At 35.8% G+C, this 23857-nt stretch overlaps 1 protein-coding gene and 2 long non-coding RNA genes across 5 annotated transcripts; 1 reads left to right on the top strand and 2 right to left on the bottom strand.

Moving 5' to 3' along the window:
• Positions 1-3867: 3867 nt before the first annotated feature.
• On the bottom strand, positions 3868-9347 carry VPS25 (E2F/DP family winged-helix DNA-binding domain-containing protein). The gene is made up of 7 exons (XM_039035625.2): positions 8983-9347; positions 7303-7421; positions 6805-6944; positions 6620-6673; positions 6429-6517; positions 5466-5541; positions 3868-4243 (listed from the first exon to the last, which is right to left on the bottom strand). The coding sequence occupies exons 2-7, from the start codon at positions 7359-7361 to the stop codon at positions 4122-4124; spliced, it is 540 nt and encodes a 179-aa protein (XP_038891553.1). The 5' UTR covers positions 7362-7421; positions 8983-9347; the 3' UTR covers positions 3868-4121.
• Positions 9348-9916: 569 nt separating this feature from the next.
• Positions 9917-20223, bottom strand: LOC120081292 (uncharacterized). Of its 3 annotated transcripts, none has more exons than XR_005482761.2 (4): positions 19859-20223; positions 19677-19754; positions 19369-19558; positions 9917-10181 (listed from the first exon to the last, which is right to left on the bottom strand). It is a non-coding gene; the product is annotated as an uncharacterized LOC120081292 (long non-coding RNA). The 3 variants fall into 3 exon arrangements; XR_005482762.2 differs by having other exon boundaries at positions 19491-19558; XR_016524397.1 differs by lacking the exon at positions 9917-10181 and adding an exon at positions 18168-18511.
• A 1473-nt stretch (positions 20224-21696) lies between these two features.
• On the top strand, positions 21697-23465 carry LOC120081666 (uncharacterized). Its single transcript, XR_005482922.2, has 3 exons — positions 21697-22124; positions 22216-22280; positions 23279-23465. It is a non-coding gene; the product is annotated as an uncharacterized LOC120081666 (long non-coding RNA).
• Positions 23466-23857: the final 392 nt, after the last annotated feature.

Genomic DNA, 23857 nt, shown 5'->3' with positions numbered 1-23857 from the left:
TATAGCCATTTCAACTTGTCGAGCGAGATCCTCATGAGCGAGATCCTCCTCATGAGCGAGATGTGGAACAAACCATTCCCACATTATGATGACCTCTCCACCGTATTTGAAAAAGACAGAGCAGTAGGGCAATTAAGTGAAGACCCATACATGATGGCGACGAATGCATTCAGAGAGTTTGAAGATGAGATTCAACTTGGATCACAGGACTATCACACACCTGAGGTTCGCCAGACAGAATCACTATTAAATCCAGATGAAATAGATGAAGAGCCAGCAGAGCAATCTATAGCTAGAGCGAGTGTACCTGCCGAGTCATCTCGAGGCAGGGCAGTAAGAGGAAGAGGCCATCATTCCAAGCTGAAATGATCGACATCATGAGATCGACTGTTGAAATGCAGAGCACACACATGGGTAAACTTGCATCGTGGCAAAAGGAGAAGTATGAGCTGGAGTTCGGGCGTCGGAAGGAAGTAGTAAATGCCATATACAGCATTGATGGCCTGGATGAGGATGATCAGGTCACCCTTATTGACCTCCTTGTCACAGACATTCAGAAGACAGATTGCTTCCTTGCAGTACCAGAACGCGCACGAATGAGGTACTGCCTCCGTCTACTAGGAAGAAACATGTAGACTGACCACATCCCTATATTTTATTTATAGTTCTTTTGGATAACAGCAAATGGACAATAGACTATCACGTCGAAAAGAATGATAACTTTTGCATACGTCATGACATGTAATTTTTGTGTTTGTATTATGACATGGATATTATAAGTATCGAAAAGAACTTATATTTTGTGATTTTTTTTGAAAACGGCCACATGTTCGGTCGGTTCATATTATCCTATCCTATGTACAATGGATATTATTTTCTCACCATCATAATCAAATGAAAGGTAATTATCCTATGTACAATTTCAATTCCAAATACCCTATCCATATTATATAAAAATAAACTGTATGATATATGAAATAATAAAGTTAAGTTAGCAAGATTCAATATATATACATACAATATACCAATTAGTAATTGGGATAATTACCTTCAATATATATACATATAATATACAATATACCAATTAATTGAGATTTTGTTGGTATGTTTTACCGATTGAATAGAATTAGAATTATTACAATTTTTGAAAAGAATATATGAAAAACAATCTATTATGTTCTACAAATTGAGAAAAAAAAATTAAGATTGTCCAGTTTATGTCATAAATGATTTGAGAAAATACGTGTATATTTGAAAATTAATCAACAATAGCAAAACATAAACTAAAAAATAAAAGAATGAAATAAAAAACAAACAGAAAAAAATAGAACTAATCTCATTCACAAAAAATTGCATCAGATCCCCAACTCAACTCAACTACAACAAACACAGACAATAATTATCAACTCAACTCAACTTTGCAAACAAATACAGATAATTTAACTCCCCAGATAATTTAACTCTCCAGATAATAATTACCAACTCAACTCTCTACTTTTATCACATACCAAACACACCCTAAAGGATTAAAGATACCATAATCATATAATTTCAAATCTTAGAGAATTATATATATCACGGAGATTCTTATAAAACATTTATGACAAATGCTATATAATGATCATCTTATTAAATATTTATTTAAATAAGGGTATAAAAATAACCATTTTTGTCCATATGATATTACAAAGAATTGTAGTCAAAATTTACTATATATGTTTTAAAACTTTCGAAGAGTTTTCAAAGGCAATAGTGTTTTTTTAAGAAAGAAATTGAGATAAAATTCTGAAAAACAAAGTTTTATCTTTGCTTACAAATAGAACATAAAACAGATGAGCTTGCATCAATTTATACATAAAAAATTTTATATGGACTAGTTACACCATTGAACACTCCTATGGTGATTCTAAAAAAGATATATCATCCAATCTAATGATATGATAATGAAAAACTTTAAGTCTTGAAGAACCATAGTTTTTTAGAAATAAGTGCATTTATATTTATACATTACCTATTGTAGTATTCTTTCAGTAATTTTGTTACACAAGTACAATACACCTCCAAAAGAAAGATATTGGAGTAGAGTTGAACATATATTGTGTTTTATTTAAGAATTAATCTACATTGATTTATTTTCTTCCTAATCAATCTCATTATGATCTAGTTGGTTGTGAAGATGCATATTATTTATCTAATCCATATGAGCTACAACTTAACCAGGTCACTAAGTACATGGAGAAATTTTTTTATATTATAGCAGTCAATAAAGCAAATTATAACAATTACTAAAATCCCGACGATTCATGAGCCTAGCCAAGAATGTTATTATATGAAAACAACACCACAGATGAACTTCTACATTAAGAATCTTGAAGAAAATGGCAACATCGTTATCCAACAAATTTTTTTTAAAATCACTTGACAAACTTATTAAGGTGTTCCCACTAACAACATTTGAATGCGATAATTATGAAATGTCATGTGATGTTTCTATGGGGAAGTGAACTTATTGCACTCTTTTACCATTGATTATGGTTTTTTCCCTAGGATTCTATTGACAATGTTTTTAATGAGACAACCATTAAGATATATAAAATAATGTACTCTTTTTCCTTTATTAAGATTTTTTTTCCATTAGATTTTTTCCTAATAAGATTTTAATGAGACATTTGTTTTATATAATATAGATATCTAAGGGAGAGTTTTGTAAGTGTAGTATATATTGTAAATGTCCTATTTAGTATAGGTATGCATAACCTACATAGGATACCAAATATCAAAACCTCTTATTGAATTCCATACTTTAATATACACCCTCCATTGAATTTCACATTGTATACACTCTTTATGTCCTGACATAAAAATAGTGTTATATAGTGCCATTATAAGACACAACACAAATGAGTCCAATTGTTCTCTTCACTTTCTTTTCTTTACTTTACTCTCTAATTTTCTAGTCTTGTTCTTGTACGGTTCTTATTTTACAACATAATCAAAATTCTAACAGTCTGAATGTCTAAGAATTAACTAAGAATTAACGCAAACTTTTAGTGATGCAACCTTAAAAGTGTAGTAATATAAAGTGATTTTTTTTCCATTCTAAAGTATCCAACAAAAAGTAGTTATATAGTGCCATTATAAGACACAACACAAATGAGTCCAATTGTTCTCTTCACTTTCTTTTCTTTACTTTACTCTCTAATTTTCTAGTCTTGTTCTTGTACGGTTCTTATTTTACAACATAATCAAAATTCTAACAGTCTGAATGTCTAAGAATTAACTAAGAATTAACGCAAACTTTTAGTGATGCAACCTTAAAAGTGTAGTAATATAAAGTGATTTTTTTTCCATTCTAAAGTATCCAACAAAAAGTAGTTATCGTCAAGGATCAACAATGAGCCTTATATAAGATTCAGAAATATAAACAAACCATTTTGAAACCCAACTAAACTCAAAACACAGAATCCATAATGTAGCAAAAGTGCAAAACTAAATTCAAAATTCGACTTAAAAATATAAGATTCTCTTTTCCTCTATACATTGTTTTTCAATATCTAAAAAAACATGCTCAACATGTTAAATTTTTTTTTTCTTCCAAACTACAATGAACAAAAGTTTTTTAGGAATTAAGGATGTGTTTGAAATACATGGTTAAGTGTTTATTTAAAAAATAAATCATTTTAGAAGAAATGAAAGTATTTGACAACCACTCAAAATAGTTTTTCAAATGTATTTTAATAAGTTTTAATCAAAAGTATTTAAATAAAAATAAATTTTTTGAAAAACACATTTTCTCAAATCAATCTAAACGAAGCCTAAATATTATAGGGTCACAAGATTAGTTCGCAGTTTATAAGCCGGTCCAAATACTCGAAAGTAAATAAAGAGTTTATATATATATAGTTTTTTTTTTCAAAAATATACAATAAATATCTTCCAAAGCACTCCCAAGCATGGGTTCTTAAGTTCTATTGGGAGGCCTCTTGGTTACAATACACTGAAGAACTGCACCAAGAACCTATAGTCCCAGTTTGAATTGGCAAAAAACTAAATGAAAGTCCCATTTAGAAGTGTACAAAAAACAACGAATGGCCGCAGTCAATGTGAATAAAGACCGGTAGTTATACAGAGAACTTAATACCTTCATCATCTGTTGAAGAACCTTTGAAAATTGCAAGCTTCCCCTTTTGTTCAAGCAGCTTCAATGCCCTCATTAATACCGTACGGTCAATCCCTTGAAGCTCTGATGCATAAAACAGAAAAACAAATTACTTTGCGACAATAAAGTTTCAATGCTATTTCAAGATATGGTGGTGTTTAGGCACAAAAGAAAGTAATTTCGCAAATAGCAAGCATATACCGTCACTCTACAACAAATGTGGTATGGTCATGTTCACAGAAAAACTTATGAGAAATACTTCTAGACTTTGTCATCGTTTCGAAATCACCTTTGGGACTTATAAATTTGTTAGAATGTTGGACAAAAACTGAGATTTAAAATGTGTGATAAAGACTTAAATGTAAAGTAGGACTGTTACATCGTTTCATAACACCGTCACATCATTTAAGGTCCTAAATTTTTATCCAACTTCTAATGAATTTCTATTCCAATAGTGGTTTTGGAATGTTCACGAAAAGGATACTATTGTAACAATTTTTTAAACAGATGATGAAGTCTGAAAGTTTTTTTTTTTTTTTTTTTTTTTTTTTTTTTTTTTTTTTTTTTTTTTTTTTTTTTGTAATTTGGCCGAACATAGTCTGTTCTATGCAACTTTTTTTAGAGGATTTTTACAAATTATCACATGGCATCACATATTCCCATGTTCCAAGTCTTATGCATTCCGTTTGACATCAAATAAAATTAGAACATTTACAAATATAAGAACAAGTTTAAAAATCAAAATACATACAAGCGTGAAAGTTTAAGATCAACTAAAAAGCTTCTCATTCATAACAGTTTTTGCCAGAGTTGCATTTCCATTTAAGCCAATCTACAGATTTCTTTGATATATTACACCGAGATGCTTTCCCGCCCACCAAGTTTAATTAATAGTTAATTCACTAGAATTGCTTTAGGAATGTAACATGTTAAAGAACAGATTCAGAAATCATTTGAAGTTCTAATCACCTCAGTATAAGCCAGATATTAAATTTCTGTTGACATTTACATCAATATTTTCACACATTTATGGATTAGACATCAACATAAAAGATCGATGAATCAACATTTTCATTGTATGGTTAAAAAAAAAACCATGAAACATATAAAATAAGCAACAAAATGTCAATAATGTTAATATAACATAAATAAAATATTTTAACTAGTTTAAAAAGTGTAAAATGATTAGTTATTAATCTAAATATTTCATTTTGAATTTATTGTTTTTACAAATTTCCCATTAATTTTCATTGGCATTCCCATTAGCAGCGATATTTTAAACCTTGAGCATAAGCAAGGGAAGTACCTGTTCCTCTAGACTCAACTCCTGATCGTATTTCCTCTATTGTCATAACACTATCTTCAAGTCCATTATTTTTCACCTGCTTATAAGAAATAATTTAAGAATAAGAATTTTCCAAAGCACTTCTGATTTTCTAGCAAAAAATACTTCTAGAATCTTGACGACTTCTTTTAATGGGATAATAGCAATTTATACCCTTTCAAAATCATCCCAAACTCACTCGTAACTATGATAGTTAATAAAGTATTTGGTTAAATTACAAATTCAGTCCATTAAAGTTAAAGGTCTGTTTGGAACCTCATGATTTTGAGGGATTGCAATTCATAATGGATTTCAAATGAATTCCTCTGTCTGGTATTACAGGAAATAGAATGATTTTAAAATCCGAAGTAACTTCAAATCCCGTTTTACTTAAAAGATTTTCCTGACTAAAATGGGATTTGAAAGTAAATTACTTAAATAACCTTGTCAAATTCTAATTTTCAATTAACACATCATAGTTAAAAGTCTATATTAACAAATCCTTAACTTTCTTTTCCTTTTCGGTTACCATTCAAACACAAAATTTTAAATACATTCCTTTCAAATCTTTCTAGTTCCAAACAAAGTAATTAATTTAAAATCGTTTCTCGGATTTCAATCACAGGATTTAAAATCATTTCTTAAACTTTCTTGAATCCAAACGGAGGGTAACTTTGAGGTTTGTGTCTATATGATCCTTGAACTTTCAAAATTATAAATTTAGTTCCTAAACTTATGAATTTCCGCAAATCTGCTGGACATAAAATTAAAGTTTAGAGTTCCATTAGTATAAAATCCAAATTTACATCTAATAGAACAACTAATTTTTAAAATTTTCAATTTTGTCGGAAATCTATTGAAACACAAAATCGAACCAAAAGTTTAGACACAAATCTTAAAATTTTGAGACTAGACTTATAATTTAACCAAAGTATGGAATCTTACAAAGTGCAAGATGATGTCAGCCCAATCTTGAATCCGGTGCCATAAAATAAGGCACTTCCTATGTCCTTTATCCAGCCATTCTGCACGACCTATAGGACAATTAAAATGAACAAATATCAGTTTTCCCCCAATGAAAATGAATGAAAACTGTAAACAGATAGAATTATAGAATTAAACTAGCAGGGCCTAACCATCTGAAACTAAAGCTGAGAGAAAAGCTTCTCTAGCTTCATGACTGAGAGATCCTGTAGCATCACAACCACACTGTAAAATACATCAAACAACTGGAACAGTAATACACAGCTTCTTAACCAAGTCTAAGACACCAACAGACTTTTAACAGCCAATTAGGACCAAACAAGGCCATGTAATTTACTTTCAATCTCAGAATTTGAAAATAGGGGAAAGTCCTCTTCGAGTCCAATGACAAATATCTTTTGGGTTCGACAGTAGTCTAGAATAAGTTCCTTCCAAAGTTGAATTTGCTTCTCACGGGTGTCCCTCACTGGTTGCAAACTGAGAAGACATGCAACAAAAAGGTTATATATGCAACTCAATACAGAAGAAAAGCTTGAGAAAAGTGAAACAATCAACGCTATCCAATAAGAACTGTAGGATTGCAGTAAGGTACAACTATCACATTCATATATACGAGGCTGGTGGGGAAAGTATAGGTGATTCAATATATGCAGTATCCTGTTAGTTGCGTAACTACTAGTTGAGCAATGAAGTGTCAGTTTTCTTCGCTCAGGAAATTGTTGTCAAAACCAAGATATCAACATCATCAGAAATTGACTCACACAACTTCCAAGTTACTCGTGTGGCTAATAATGATGTAAAAAAATGAAACAGAAACAGATGAAAAAAAAATTACGTGAAATATGGAGGATAGTTGAAGAAATGTGGTAGCTTGAAATCTCCTAATTTCTGCATTTTCTCTATTCCGTCCTCTGGAAGTGAGTTGAGTCTTATGGAAGCATCTTATCTCTAGAGCTGAGACATTTCAGATGGGAAGGAAGAAACTTAGCATCGATAAAATGAAGAGACAAAAGAACGCAAAGATTCATAAATGATTCAACGAGAATATAGACTTGCAAACTAATACGAGCTTGTCATTATAAAATTATATAAATTGTTATGAACTACAAGTTGTTTCCCACTTCTAATTTCATCCTGTGGATGATTATAATAGCAAGCAGATGAGCATGTCAAATTAGAATAAAATCTTTGTGTGTTTATGAATCAGATCCACGGTGAGAAGTGAGAACTTCAAATAAACTTGATTTTTTTTTGGACGAGAACAACCACTTTTGAAAAAATGAAAGAATACATGGACATACAAAAATCCAAGCCCACATGAACAAATAAACTTGATATGATGAAACGATAGCAGCTATAGAACACCATATGGCATGAAAACTTCACAACAACAGAATACAAGACTGAAAGAGACCATAGTATCAAGTCAGAAGACTTCGTTGGAAATACCTTGGATGACAAGATATTCATGACTGAGCACCTCTTGGGCGTTTCTGTTGTAAATGTGTAAAAGACCACAATTGATAACCATTTTTGAAAATTGTGTTTGTTTTCTCCCAGTCCCAATTTCTTTATATGGTAGTTCGATTTAGTTTTATTTCTTTATATGGTATTTCGACTCAGTTTTTGAATTAACTTGGGGTTCGAAAATGTTTGTAAAAGGTATATAACAAAACAAAGAAATGCATAAATGAAAGTAGTGTTTATATGCTTAATTTTCAAAAATAAAAAAACAAAAAAATAAATAAAAATATATTTATTTAAAAAAAAAAAAACAAGATTGAAATTGTTATCGTAGGACCTAAGAACTACTTGAACAAGCAAAAATGTTGAAGAAACACTGAACAACTTCAAAATTGCCTACAGGAAAATGGCTTGTGAAATAAACCGAAGCAATATGGAACAGCACTTCAGGAGAGTTTGGAATTTCGGAAAAAGAAGAGTTGTAAAGAACATTTTTGGAAGGAACTGATCAACTACTCCTAAAAATGCTTGAATGTTTTAAGAATGTTCATGATCACTTTAAATCCTCTAAAAACACTATGAAATTTTCAAAGACTAAATTTTAGAGGCTAAAAACACACTTATGATTCTAAAGTCATCCCAAACTCATCCTTTCATCTGTAAGATAATCATCATCTGCGATCTAACGATTGAAAAGAAACAATGAAGATACAGAACCAGCGACGCGCAAACAAAACGAGATTTAGTAACTGAAATTTTCGAAGTTGAAAAGTTTAGTAAACATATCCAGCCATGTTCGGAATGGTTGACCGCTTGATTTCAGGGTTAAATACAAACCAATAAACTGAGAATCGAAAATTCAAAAAATGACTTCCAATTCTTTCACAGAATCTCGATTCACCTGAGTGGCGGAAACGATGAAGTTTCAAAGTTCCCCTAAACCGCGGTGTAATCACAATCTTCAATTGGCGTATATCGATATTGAGATCAAACAGTAGAAACGATTGTAAATGGAAATGAAGAGAGGAGAAAGGAAAAATTGAATTTGTACCTATAATCGTGTGGGTCGCCGCCGTTCGAATGCCGTCGACCGGAGTTCGTGCCACTCGGTATTCGCCGGGGGAGAATGTATGGGAGTGAGGTTTCTTGGGAAATAGATATTTTTGACCCTACAAGGGTTTTTTTTTTTTTTTTTTTTTTTTTTTTTTTTTTTTTTAAAGTTTTAATATATATATTAAATTAACTTAAATTAAGGAAATAAGAAAAATGGACCCTTTAGAAAAAAATTTGTTTGTTTACTCTACAACTTTTCAAACAATGTTAAATTACAATATTATCCTTAAGATTTCAAAAGTCACAAAACCCACTCATTCTTCTAAACCCTTCTCCTCCCACTTGCACCTTCCATTATCTCTCATTTTCTACTTCGAGTTCGACTGGATTCCTGACCATTTTCCTTTCCATTTGAAGATAATTTCGAATTTGTCATCTAATTAGGTTCGAATTTAGCCATTTTTCCCCGCTCATTATGTTGGTTTATCTGAGTTACTGGAAAATCATTGTTTTAAATCAATGTTCTAAGATGTTGCCATTTTCTACTTCTTCACTCTTTTATGTTTAGTATGTTCAGATCCTTTGAATGTAAGTGTATTTTTAGGGTTTTGAATGTAAGTGAGATGTTGTGGGTATAATACATTCGAGTGATATTTCTTCTTTTTTAGATTTTTTTTTTTGGCATTAGAACATCATTTTCGATGTTCTCTGAACGATTTGGAACCAAAAAGTTCATTTTTTGCATAAAAATCCGACCTTCATTTTCTAGAAAGTGGTCCCTACTCGGTCGGTCTTCATACGTGCCTAACTGGGTATTGATCGGGATGAGGCAAATGAGAAGATGAATTTGTAACAACCCCACCTCTTAGGACTACTAAAAAGGGGATCGTTACTGCATGCAGGCATAAATATTCGCATTGAGGCAAATAAAGTAAAATAAAATAGAATAATCATGATTTTGAACTGCTTTAGGTATATAAGACAATGTTCTGCCATTATCTCAAGATCTTAAATTGTTCAACTCCGGCACCCTTTTTAACATGAAATAAATTATATAAAAAAATTATAATGAAACCATAAATGTAATAAAAACAAAAAATGAGAAAATATAAAGGGTCAAATGCGGAAGCGAAATCTGGTTCCTTTGGCACTGTCACAGATTCCTCTTGTCAGTCGCCCGAGTGTCCTTGCCCTTACCTGAAAAAAATAAAGATAAAGGTTGAGTATAAAATACTCAGTATTACCGGGATCAAACTATGCATCCACGAGCAAAGAAAGATAGCCCATGGCTCATACAGTTACATCGGTTTTTGATGATGAAAGGAAAACCAAAAGACATACTATCTTGCCTTGAAACGTATATCTAGCGGCCCGTAGGCACACCGTCAAACATGAAAATAACATGAACGTGAATCCGTCGACTCACGCATGTCTAGCGGCCCATAGGCACACCGTCAAACATGGAAATAACGTGAACATAAACCTGTAGGCTCACGCATGTCTAGCGGCTCATAGGCTCGCCGTCAAACATGAAAATAACATGAACGTAAACCTGTCGGCTCACGCATGTCTAGCGGCCCGTAGACACGTCGTCAAACATGAAACATGAAAAAAAGTAACATGAACGTAAACCTATCAGCTCACGCATGTCTAGTGGCCCGTAGGCGCACAGTCAAACATGGAAAAATAACATGAATGTGAACCTGTTGGCTCACGCATATCTAGCGACCCGTAGGCACATCGTCAAACATGAAACTAGACCCGTAGGTCATCTGAAATAAAACATGCGTCAAGGCAAGACAGTAAACCGCTCTACTGGTCTATTCATGCATCACATACATAACTTCCATGCAACAAGCAAAACATAATGACAAAAAAAATCATGCTCAAGAGTCCACTAAGTAACTTTATAGGTCTAGTCTAGGCTGCCTGACACGAAGGCACCGGTAATAGTACCATGATAATGGGCAGAAATGCACGTTATCATAGTGCTAAGTTCTTAAACAATGTTGGATTGCGTTGATAAAACATGTTAAATTGCGTCCATCAAACATCAATTTCATAATATTGCAGTCGCATGCGTTCATCGCATAGGAACAGTTGATTTTTGTGTTTTTATGCAGAATATGTGTTAACGCAATGCAAGAATTGCGATCATAGGAAATCATCGGTCGAGCGCAACTTCACCGTAAGACTTTACGATGATTGTATTCGCAAACATTCGCCCGAGAAGAATTGCCGCAACTTGGTCAGTGCAACATGATAGGCGCATCTGGGTGAAAGGCTAATCAATCGTGATGGGATAGAAAGCTGATGACAGTCGAATCCAAATTAAGTTGACAACCGATAACAATCACAAGTACATTCAGCTTTTCGGTGACAAATATTTGGCGCATCAATCAAGAATTAAAGCCATCTCATTTGTACAATCATGAGAGAGAAGCCGCCGTTCATCTTGGATGTTCTATAAATACCAGAGGCATCCTTCAGAAAAGGGGTTCACCGGTTCACCATTCTTTCGTTCGAAGTTTCATACGTCATTGTACATAGTTTTCTTTTGTTTTAAGGCAGACACGAGAGAAGAGATTGTGCCGACAGATCATTCCGGTAAGCTTGGGAGAGTGCAAGAAGCTTCAAGGACAGAGAGAGGGTCAACGCCTGCGGAAGCGGGAACATCTTTAGAACCGAATAGAGATTACAGTGTAAAAGCCTCGGTCAGCAAGGAATTGCTACCAGACTCTCTACCTTTAACTTCCATTGTTATTTTGTACTCCACTCATTTATCGAAATAGAATCTATTTCTCTATATCTGTTCACTCTTTGTTATTCATGTATGAGTAGCTAAATCAGTTGAATGGGTTGAGAAGCATTTAGCTAGCACAACTAGGGAATCTTCATTCTATGCGATTATCTTGTATTATGTATGCTTCATTCGTCCATTAGAGATACTCGGAAGGGTAGTCTAAGGATAGGATCTAGGCTTGGGAAGGTCAGGTTAGAATCTAGGCTCAGGAGAGCCAGATTAGAACGCATAAACAAGAGATAGGAGCTTAGGAATAAGCACTATTTGTTATCAACGAATCGCATGCATCCTAGAGATCAGATATGATTGTATGCGGTCACCTTGCTTTTATGCATTTTGCATCATCGCATAGGACAAGAGTAGAGACCTAGAGATAAGCTCTATGAACACTTTTGCATTCAACACATGCGTCCTAGACTTAGAAGCATCACATTTGCATTGGAAAATGACTTATTGTGCATGGTGGTAGCATGATCGCATAGTCTAATGCATTCCCAAGTAACGCTAGCTAAAAATCTTCTCAACCCGTTCATTGCATACTCAGTGCATCTATCACACAACTGACTTTTCTCAAATCCGCTGCATTTGATCTTTTTCATTAACGCAATCAACAACAAACCAACAATTTATTTATTTGGTTACTGCAAAGTTTTCATAAAAATTACCAACGCAACCTGTTTTCACAAGTCCCTGTGTTCGATCCTGGACTTACCAGGAAACTCAGTGGAATTTACACTTGGATTCCGCTGAGGAAACTTGAGTGCACAACATAATTTCACCATCTCATATCATCCACACTTCCACTTCATAAAAATCGAGCATCAAGTTTTTGGCGCCGTTGCCGGGGACTTTGGTAAAATAGTGTGCTGACGGTAATTTTTTGATTCTTTGCAGACTCTCACTCTCTGGCGAATTACGACATGAAGATTGAGAGAACGTTTAGACGGAGACTGAGAGACCGTCAACAGCAACCACAATCAGATAAAGAAGAGATAGCGGAGCAGCCTGGAAACAGAGCACCAAATGATAATAATGTCATGGCGAATCCAATCCTGCTGGTAAACGATCACAATAGACCCATCGGAGACTATGCATCGCAAAACCTCTATGATTTCTCTCCAGGAATCATGAGGCTTGCCTTCAATAAAGGCAGATTCGAAATGAAGCCGGTGATGCTGTAGATGATCCAGACTGCAGGACAATTCGGAGGATGGAGTAACGAGGACCCGCATGCCCACCTCCGAAGCTTTATTAAAATCTTCAATACTTTTGTGTTCCCGAACATCCCTGCCGAAGAAGTTCGACTAACTCTGTTCCCATTTTCTCTCTGTGATCAGGCTAGGAAATGGGTATATTCTCTCGAGCCGGGAGAGATCACTTCATGGGAACATGTCGTGGAGAAGTTTATGAAGAAGTATTTCCCACTAATTGAAAATGCCAGGAGAAGGAAATTAATAACAAATTTTGAACAAGAAGATGACGAATCGCTTAGTGATGCTTGAGCGAGGTTCAAGCGGCTGGTAAGAGACTGTCCACATAATGGCTTACCAGACTGCCTGCAAATAGAGATTTTCTACCAAGATGAATCCCTCTTTGCAAACCGCTGCTAATGCGGCAGCCACTAGTGGTCTGCTCGACAAAACATATGAAAAGGCAAGGAGTCTACTTGATCGCATTTCCAAAAATCACGAGGATTGACGGAAAAGTGATCAGAGATTAAGAATAAAAGATAATGACACAAACAATAGGGCCATCGCATCCCTGCAAAATCAAATGACTGCGATGATGAGTCTAATACAAGGCATCACAATTAATAATATGGGAGCAAAAAAAGGGCAAGTCAGCGTAATTACTCAAACGACCGCAAGTTGTGTCATTTGCGGAGATGCTCACCCGATGGAAGAATGCCCAACAAACCCGCAGTCGGTATGCTTTATGAGAGATAATCCCTATTCCAATACATATAACCCCGGGTGGCGAAACCACCCAAATTTTGTATGGAAAAATTAACAACAAAGCTTTCAACCTGTGGCACAAAAAGGAGGGCCACTTGGATTCCCATAAAACAACGGTCCAGCGCATAGCCAAGCTAGCAGCTCACAAACACCACAATCTTCGTCCTTAGAGAGCTTGTTGAAGCAATACATTGAGAAAAACAAATCATTGCTTCAAAATCAAGCTACATCCATTAGAAATCTCGAAATCCAAATGGAACAAATTGCAGACGAGCTAAAAAACAGACCACAAGGAGCGTTGCTGAGCTCAACTGAGCTCCCTCGCAATGCTGGGGGTAACGGGAAGGAACAATGCTTAGCAGTCTCCTTGCTAAGCGACAACATGACTGCGGAAGTAGGGGAGAAGCCCATTGCAACCAACTTGAATGCGGTGACAATCGAAGACCCATTGACCTATAGTTTGGAGAAGCCCGAGAAAATAGACCCTGAAGTTACATCCACCCTTAAGCCTCTAGATCTTGAAACAGAAAAAGTCTAACCACCAACAACTCCGCAAAGATTGAAAGAGGAACAAAATGAGGAAGAAAAGATCGCAATGGTGGCTGCAGCACAAAATGCTATGATCCCACCTAAAATGGGCGACCAGGAATCTTCACGATACCATGCTCTATCGGAGGGACCTACAGTAGCCAAGCATTATGCGATCTTGGGGCAAGTATAAACATAATGCCGCTATCAATCTTCAAACAATTGAATGCCAACATACTTACGCCTACAAAGGAAACTCTCCTACTCGTTAACAGATCCTGAATACACCTTGAAGGAGAGTTGAAAAATGTCGCAATTTCAATCGATAAATTCATCCTACCGATAGACTTCCTCATTTTGGATTATAAAGCGGACGAAGATGCGCCCATCATATTGGGAAGACCCTTCCTTTCAACCATTCGCGCTCAAATTGATGTGCGAAAGGGGAAAATTCTAATGAGCGTTCATGGGGAAAAACTCTGGATTAAGGCAGTGAGATCCCAAAGGACAAAGAAAAGAGAGAAAAGCCACCATGGACGTGAACAAACCAGCCTGGAATAAATGGTCCTTGAGTATTATATGATTCAACCTCATCAGGGATGCAGTCTTTTTGAATATCCTTTTCCTACATCAATTACTTCATGAACTTTTATCATCTCGTTATTTATTATCGAAACTACCTTTTTATTACCAACATCGTTAAAAAAAAAAAACTTATTGTTTTGTTTAAAATCATTTGACCCTCTCTTTGTTTGTTTACAACGATTAAGGCACAAGATTGCAGAGATGTTACTTGAAGCAGCAAATTATCTCACTCCATCACTGCAATCCAAAGATGAGAGATCACCGTAAAGCTAGATGTGTCAATACAGAATGCAGGCGACAACGCAAATTTGGGGGTGTATTCTTCCTTATCTTTATTTCAAATTTTGCGCTATCGTATCGCATGTTAGTTTTAAAAGTTTTACCACTGCATCCTCTTTGATTACTGCAATCATTTGACATAGATAAATTTAGTAAGTTACTGCATGATGTTTCTTTGCCAAGTATAATTTCAATGATGAAAAACATGCTTCTATTTCTTTCATATATACTAGAGTCATCTTAACTTTAAGATAGTCACTTCATGAAATATTTCTAGAAGTTAGGGGTTTGCTAGCTTTCTTTCAAACTCTCTTTACAACGCATTCTAAGAACATCGCATGACTCATTTCAATCTTTTGGCAATGAGGACATTGCCGCATTTTAAATTTGGGGGTGAAGTATTTATTTTCGACCTTTCTATTTAAAAAAAAAAGAGAATAACAACTCCACTGTTAATGTAATGGGAAACCCATGTTAATAAGAGTTAAGTTGTGAAAGGCACTTACTCGTAGTTGGATGTCCGCATGACACACGTGGGGGTAAGCCAAAACGAAAGTAAGTCACTAGGATCAACGCATAAATAAATGACCGCAACTCCACTACCAAATAGGTATGAGTTTAGTCTGAGAAAGAGTGCATTGTTCGTAGTTGGATGTCCGCATGACACTCGTGGGGGCAAAGCCAAAATGAAGGCAAGGCACTTGGATCAGTGCAAGGTCAGAAAAAAAATAACAATGACAAGAGATATGCAAGGATAAAATCATTTGACACCCCAGTGGAAAATTTTCTTTTTGAAATAAATCATGCAATGTTTCAAAAATTAGTAAAATCCTTTTGAAGGTTAAGCTTGCAGTTGATAACGAGCAGAAATGCACGTTATCATAGTACTAAGTTCTGAAACAATGTTGGATTGCATTGATAGAATATGTTAAATTGAGTCCATTAAGCATAAATTCTACAATATTGCGGTCACATGCGTCCAACGCATTAGGGCAGTTGATCTCTATTATTTTCTGCATAATAATGCGTTAACGAAATGCAAAGAATGTGATCATAGAAATACATCGGTCGAGCGCAATTTCACCGCAAGACTTTGCATTGATCGTGCTCGCAAACATTCACCCAAGAAGAATCACCGTAACATGGTGGACGCATCCGGACAAAAGGACAATTAAGATTGATGGGATAGAAAGTTGACAGCAGTCAGATCCAAATTAAGTTGACAGCCGATAACGGTCACAAAGTACATCTAGCTTTATCGGTGACAATTATCTGGTGCATCAGTCAGGAATTAAAGTTGTCCCATCTGTACAGCCAGGAGAGAGAAGCTGCCTTCCACCTTTGATGCCCTATAAATACCAAGTGCATTCTTCAGAGAAGGGGTTAAGCAATCGATTACTTCATCACTTTACAAGTTCACACCTTTGTTCATAGTTTTTTTTTCCATTTTAGGGTGGAGCTAGATAAGAGTGGTGACGCCAGAGATCGTCCAAGGTGGCTCGAGAGAGAACATTGGGGTGTAAGAGCAGAGAGCAGGTTGACTCTCGCGAAAGCGAGAATATCTTTAGAGCACGAGTAGAACTATGTAACACTTGGTGGCAAGAAATTGCTCTAGGCTCTTACTATACTTACATTGTTATTCTGTACTTCATCTTTTATCTATTCAATGGAAGTTATATTTCTACATCTGCTCACTCTCTTAGTATGCATGAGTAGCTAAACTAGTTGAATGGGTTGAGAGGAACTAAGCTAACATGATCTAGGAAGTTCATTGCTTGCAATTGTCTTGTTTTATGCTGTGCGAAACATATCTTTAGAGTTGCTCGAGAGAGAATCTAAAGCAAGAACCTAGTGTTTCGAGAGAGCTAGGTTAGAATCTGACTTGAAAGAGCAAGATTAGACTTGCATAAACAAGAAATAGGGACTTAGAGATAAGCTCTGTTTGTCAATGTGCATTGCATGCATCCTAAGAATGGGAATGATATTATGCGGTCGCATATTTGTGTGAATGTTATGTTGTCATTGCATAAATAGAAATAGTGGTTTATGTTTAAACCCTGTAGACTTATCGCATATTTATCGCATGCGTTCTAGCCTTAGAAGTTGTGGCATTCACGCCGAGAGGTGGTTTACTATTGTATGCATGTTGCATGATCGCAAGGCATGAACGCAACCTAGGGAGTGTTAGCCGAAACCCTTCTCAACCCGTTCATCGTATTTCCCATTGCCAACTATTTTCGAACTCTGCCGCATTTATTATTATTTTCATTAACGCAACAACAAACCAACCTCCTTATTTATTTTACCGGTTACCGCAAGGTTTTCATAAGAAAATTATCAACGTAAACTATTTTCACAAGTCCCTGTGATCGACCCTGGACTTACCAAAAAACTCAGAGGAATTTACACTTGGATTCCGCTGGGAAAACTTGAGTGCACAACGTAATACCATCAACGCATATCATCCATTTTCCACATTAATAAAATTACGCACCAGCAGTCCCTAGATCTTAGAAATATTTTAAGAAGAGACTTGAATAAGGCTTAAGGAAACTTTGGTATATAGGATTTGAACGAAGTATCCTTGAGAAATCTAGGAAAAGAACATTGCGGTTGACTTGTTAAAGGAAGTCTTTAGCTTATGCTTGAGGACAAGCATTGTTTAAATTTTGGGGTGTGATAACGGGCAGAAATGCACGTTATCATAGTGCTAAATTCTTAAACAATGTTGGATTACATTGATAAAACATGTTAAATTGCGTCCATCAAGCATCAATTTCATAATATTGCGGCCACATGCGTTCATCGCATAGGAACAGTTAATTTTTGTGTTTTTATGCAGAATATGCGTTGACGCAATGCAAGAATTGAGATCATAGGAAATCTTAGGCCGAGCACAACTTTACCGCAAAGCTTTGCGATGATTGTATTCGCAAACATTTGCCCGAGAAGGATTGCTGCAACTTAATCAGTGCAACATGGTGGGCGCATCTAGGTGAAAGGCTAATCAATCGCGATGGGATAGAAAGCCGATGACAGTTGAATCCGAATTAAGTTGACAGCCGATAATGATCACAAGTACATTCAGGATTTCGGTGACAAATATTCGGCACATCAGTTAGGAATTAAAGTCGTTCCATCTGTACAATCATGAGACAGAATCCACCATTCACCTTAGATGTTCTATAAATACTAGAGGCATCCTTTAGAAAAGGGGTTCACCGATTCACCATTCTTTCGTTCGAAGTTTCATACGTCTTTGTTCGTAGTTTTCTTTCGTTTTAAGGCGGACGCGAGAGAGGAGGTTGTACTGACAGATCGTTCCGGTAAGCTTGGGAGAGCGCCAGAAGCTTCAAGGATAGAGAGAGGGCCAATGCCTGCGGAAGCGAGAACATCTTTAGAACCGAATAGAGATTACAGTGTAAAAGCCTTGGTCAGCAAGGAATTGCTACCAAGCTCTCTACCTTTAACTTTCATTGTTATTTTGTACTCCACTCATTTATCGAAATGAAATCTATTTCTCTATATCTGTTCACTCTCTGTTATTCATGCATGAGTAGCTAAATCAGTTGAATGAGTTGAGAAGCATTTAGCTAGAACAACTAGGGAATCTTCATTCTATGCGATTATCTTGTATTATGTATGCTTCATTTGTCCATTAAAGATACTCGCGAGGGTAGTCTAAGGATAGGATCTAGGCTTGGGAAGGTCAGGTTAGAATCTAGGCTCGGAAGAGCCAGATTAGAACACATAAACAAGAAATTGGAGCTTAGGAATAAATACTATTTGTTATCAACGAATCGCATGCATCCTAGAGATATGATATGATTGTATGCAGTCATCTTGCTTTTATGCATTTTGCATCATCACATAGGACAAGAGTAGAGACTTAGGGATAAGTTCTATAGACACTTTTGCATTCAACACATGCGTCCTAGACTTAGGAGCATCGCATTTGCATTGGAAAATGACTTGCTGTGCATGGTTGTAGCATGATCGCATAGTCTAACGCATTCCTAAGTAATGCTAGCTAAAGATTTTCTCAACCCGTTCATCACATACTCAGTGCATCTATCACACAACTGACTTTTCTCAAATCCGCCGCATTTGTTCTTTTTCATTAACGCAATCAACAACAAACCAACAATTTATTTATTTGGCTACCGCAAAGTTTTTATAAAAATTACCAACGCAACCTGTTTTTATAAGTCCCTGTGTTCGACTCTAGACTTACCAGAAAACTCAGTGGAATATACACTTGGATTCTGCTGAGGAAACTTGAGTGCACAACGCAATTTCACCATCATATATCATCCACATTTCCACTTCATAAAAATCGAGCATCATACCACTTACCTCAACTTGGTCTCAAAAGTCTGCATGAATAACTCCTTAATAGCCCTTGGATAAAACTCAAATCAACCCTAAGACATTAACCACAAGTTTAGTTTAGTAACTATGGCCTAGGAAGTGAGTCAAAGATTAAATAAATCCTTGGGGTCCAAGTCCAAAGGAAAACCAACCAATTTACACAAAACTTACCAACTCCAAAAATTTTCCGTTGAAAAGAATGGTCTCTTCTTTGATAGCAACACCCCAAAATCTTCCAAAATCCTAGTCCTGAAAGTTGACACAATGGGTAATAACCAAAATTGTCTCCAACACAAAGTGACACTCCAAAATCTCAAAAACTCAATCCTTGTCTAAAATAAACCAACTCTTACCCAACTCAAGATTGCAAGAATAGGCAGTGGTGGTCGAATGCATCGACCTTGTGGCTGGGCGCGGTGGCAGAAGCGAAGCTGGACAGCTGGGCGCGGTGGCTCACGGTCAACCCGACTGTCCAGTTACCAGCAAGACAGCAGCAGACGAATGACGACTCTGTTGCTGCGACGGGGACGGCGCTGCGGTGCTGATGCTGGCGATGGAGAGGTGGCGATGTGGCGCGACGAAGCAACAGTCAGCAGTGGCGGTGGCTAGGGTTTAGAAAGGAACGAAAGAAGAAGAAGAAAAGAAAGGAGAAGGCACATGGGCTTTGAGGAGAGAGAGAAAAAACTTATTATTATTATTTTTTTCTTTTTTCTTTTTCTTTATAATCTTTCCACGAGTCTATATATAAAATACTAAACCTTTTCCTTTTCCCTTTAAAAATAAATTCCCTAATCATTTTCCAAAAAATATATACTTATATATATATTTTTCTTTTAAAAACTCCAATAAACAAATTTAATTATCTCCATAGATAATCAAATCTCCAAATGCAAGTAAGAATAAAACTCAATTAATTCCAAATAATTAAATTATATTTTAGCTTAGCCGAAAACATAAATCTCATATAATTTATCCAAGTAGCCAACATAAAAAAAAAACTTATTTACAAAATAAATCAGGATGTTACAGAATTCCCCCCCAGTCTATCCCCTGGTCGAGTATTGATTGGGGAGGAAGTTGTGTGCCCAGTGCTTGACCTAATCGGGTAGGTGTTCGGACTTCGAGACTAGCGTGTCGCGATGGCTCCCGGCCCGAGCGAAGATAATTTATTTTCACCAATCCAAGACTTATACTACAAACATAGCAAAGTGGTAAGATCGAGGTCGAATCCACAGGGAGACTGTCGAATTAACTTAGACCAATTTATGAATTCCAAATAAAAAAAGGGGTTTTGATTATTCTTTATTTTTTTTATAATAAATTAAAAACCAAACAGAGAAGAATAAATAAGAGTTAGCACAGAAAAGGGGATTGAATCAAATTGATGAAAAATCTTGGGATTAGTTTGTATGTTTTTTATTTTCAATCATTAGATACTAGTTAATTTCTTCAATTATGTGAACCCCTCAACCTATTAGAAATTCTAATAATCTAATTAGCCAATTTTGATAACAATCTAAATCAGCCCTAATTCAGTTTAAAACTTTTCATTTTCAGCAACACACAAGTCTAAACTGAAAAGCATTAAGTCAAGGGTTCAATTGTCGAGACACACTACAAGCCGGACAAGCACATCTTATAGCATGATTTATTTAGGAAGGATTATACTAGGGCATATATGAATTTAGCCAGAAAAAGTCAAGAACCTAAACATGCGATCCTAATACGTGCAACTTAATCAATCAATTATGCATAGGCTAGAATGATTTTGCATACAAGAAATTGAATAAAATTAGTTTGTAAAAAAAAAATTCACCGAAATTCTATTATTAATAAATCAAATCCACCCAAAGGGTTTACAATAATTGAATAAATTAAATAGTAAACTTTAAGAATTAAGACATACAAACAATTCCAAGGAAATTACCTAGCCTCTAAAAGGCATATTGGAATTACAATGATCAAAGAAGAGTCGACTGACTGTAACATCCTTTTTATTATTTATGTAATTTCAGTAAGTTTTATTAATTGAGGGCATTTTTGAAATTTTTGGACTTAAGTGTAATTGCGGGAATTTAATTATTGACGTTGAAATTATTCAATTTGAAAATCAATGCCAAGAACTAATTTTAATTGGGAAAGAAATTTAATAAAATAAAGTAGAAAAAGAATAAAATAAAAGGTTTATTTTATTTCATTTTATTATTATTATTCTTTTTATATAAAACAAAACCCTTTTCTTCTTCTTCCTCACGCCGCCTGAGACCCCAGTCCCCCTCTGTTTTCGTTTTCTCTAGCACCCTCACCGAAACCCGACCTCCAGTCGCCGTCGATGCAGCTTCATGACCATGCCGCTCGCCGTCGCGTTGACCCCACCCCCTTCAGTCGATCTTCTCCGCACATCTCACCTAACGGTTCCGTCCGCGAGCAACGCGAAACCCTTCAGCCGTCGACCTACGCTTCTAGCCGGGCCGCGAGTGAACCCACCAACGACCGCCGCTGCTAGATACGTCGGATCACTTTTCCCTGCAGCCAATCTGTCGACCCGCCATTTTTCTACCCACATCGTCATTCTAATCGACGCTCAACCTTGGGTTTTCGCCGGAATCTTGGATTTGGGTAGGATATTTTCGTTGGATTTCTGGAAGGATTTTTGGATGCCCATTAAATTTGGAATGAAAGTTAACTTTGTTGTATTATTTGACATTAGATTGGAGTTGGGAATTGTTGAAGCGGCCCTCCATCGGATTCAAGGTTGTTCGATAGGTGTTTTGGGTAAGGTTTGCGTTTCTTGTGGTTACTCTTGAACACCAATTGGTTTGGAGATTGTTAGATTAAATTTTGTATGTTTTAGTTTTGGCTTCAAAGATTGAGATTTAGTATTGAATTTTGTGTTAGGGAATTTAATTCAAGATTTGTTTTGTGGAGACCATTTGCTTGGGTTGATTTTACTACTTGAGCCAGACACTAGGTGTATACTAGCATGATAGATGAATATTATGACGAAACAATGCATGATAGACTGATAGTATAGTATAATCGGTGTATGTATTTGTATGAGGATCAGAAAGATTAATTGTGCACATAGGCACTTGAATGCTAACATGAGATGATATTTGATTCCATGAGGTTGTATTTGATCTGAGGATGTTAAGACGTATATGTATGTTGTAGAACTATGATGTTGAGATGTATATGTATGCCGTAGAACTATGAGGTTGAGATGTATATATATGCCGTAGAACTATGAGGTTGAGATGTGTATCTATGTTATAGAACCATGTTGTGATACTTGTGATGTTAAGACTGTGATAGTGTCTTCACTGATTAGTTAGATGCCTACTAGATGTTGTGTTTCCTTCGGGATTCACCAGAGGTTGTGTTTCCTTCGAGATTCACCAGAGGTTAGTTTTCCTTCGAGATTCACCAGAGGTTGTGTTTCCTTCGAGATAAACCAGAGGTTGTGGTTTCCTTCGAGATTCACCAGAGGTTGTGGTTTCCTTCGGGATTCACCAAAGGTTGTGGTTTCCTTCAGGATTCATCAGAGGTGGTGGTTTCCTTCGGGATCTACCAGAGGTTGTGGGTCCTACAGGACTTACTAGAGTAGGATAAAAATCAGTTCTTCATGTATATATGTGTCCCATGAGGATTAGAGAAGTTTATATGTTTCATTAGAGGTAGGCATCTAGAGGACATAGATGCCTAGTCCTACCCTAGAAGTGGGGCTACTTACTGAGTATTTTATTTACTTCTTTCTCATGTTGTTATTTCAGGGAAAGGTAGAGATGCACCGGCGATTGACAAACAGAATTCGTGGTCGAGCCACTGAGACCAGTTTTATGCTTTCGCTCATGATGTTTAGATTTCTTTCAATGTTTTTCAACTTTCAATTTGATGTTTGAAACTTACTATTAAGATTTGTTTTCAGGCCTATATATTATCATTTATGATTTATGGGTACCCTATCGTCTGTTTTTAATACCTGAATTTAATGAACGTCTTTTGAGTACAACTTATTTATTTAGCATTTATTTCACTATAAAAGGGTTTTGTTTTAAGTTCCATGCATGCATGTGTTTAGTAACGGCCTAACTTGAGTCCTAGGGGGTCGGGTCGTTACACTGACTATGACGATGATTGATCGGAAATTTGGCTTCAATGGCTCTCAAAACTGAATTAAACTCTCAGAATTAACTCTATTCAAAAGAGAATGCGTCAGGCGATTGCTTGAACTCTTTTTTTTCTCTATATGTCTAATGTTGAACACCAATGCAATATTTATAAGTTGCACGCAACATTGCGACACTAGGAAATAGCATTGCAATGCTTGCTTGCGTTGCACATTCAACAAT

Source organism: Benincasa hispida, chromosome 11, assembly GCF_027475165.1.
Source record: "Benincasa hispida cultivar pf3 chromosome 11, pf3_genome.v1.1, whole genome shotgun sequence".
Classification (NCBI taxonomy): Eukaryota; Viridiplantae; Streptophyta; class Magnoliopsida; order Cucurbitales; family Cucurbitaceae; genus Benincasa; species Benincasa hispida.
This window is presented reverse-complemented; position numbering and strand designations above follow the sequence as displayed.

Excerpts from the sequence above, each read along its gene's own strand:
- VPS25 (XM_039035625.2), bottom strand. The coding sequence starts at position 7,361 with ATGCAGAAATTAGGAGATTTCAAGCTACCACATTTCTTCAACTATCCT. Across the intron at positions 6,674-6,804 it reads TTCAAATTCTGAGATTGAAA|GATCTCTCAGTCATGAAGCT; the intron begins GTAAATTACATG and ends GTGATGCTACAG. Across the intron at positions 4,244-5,465 it reads AGTTGAGTCTAGAGGAACAG|AGCTTCAAGGGATTGACCGT; the intron begins GTACTTCCCTTG and ends TTTATGCATCAG.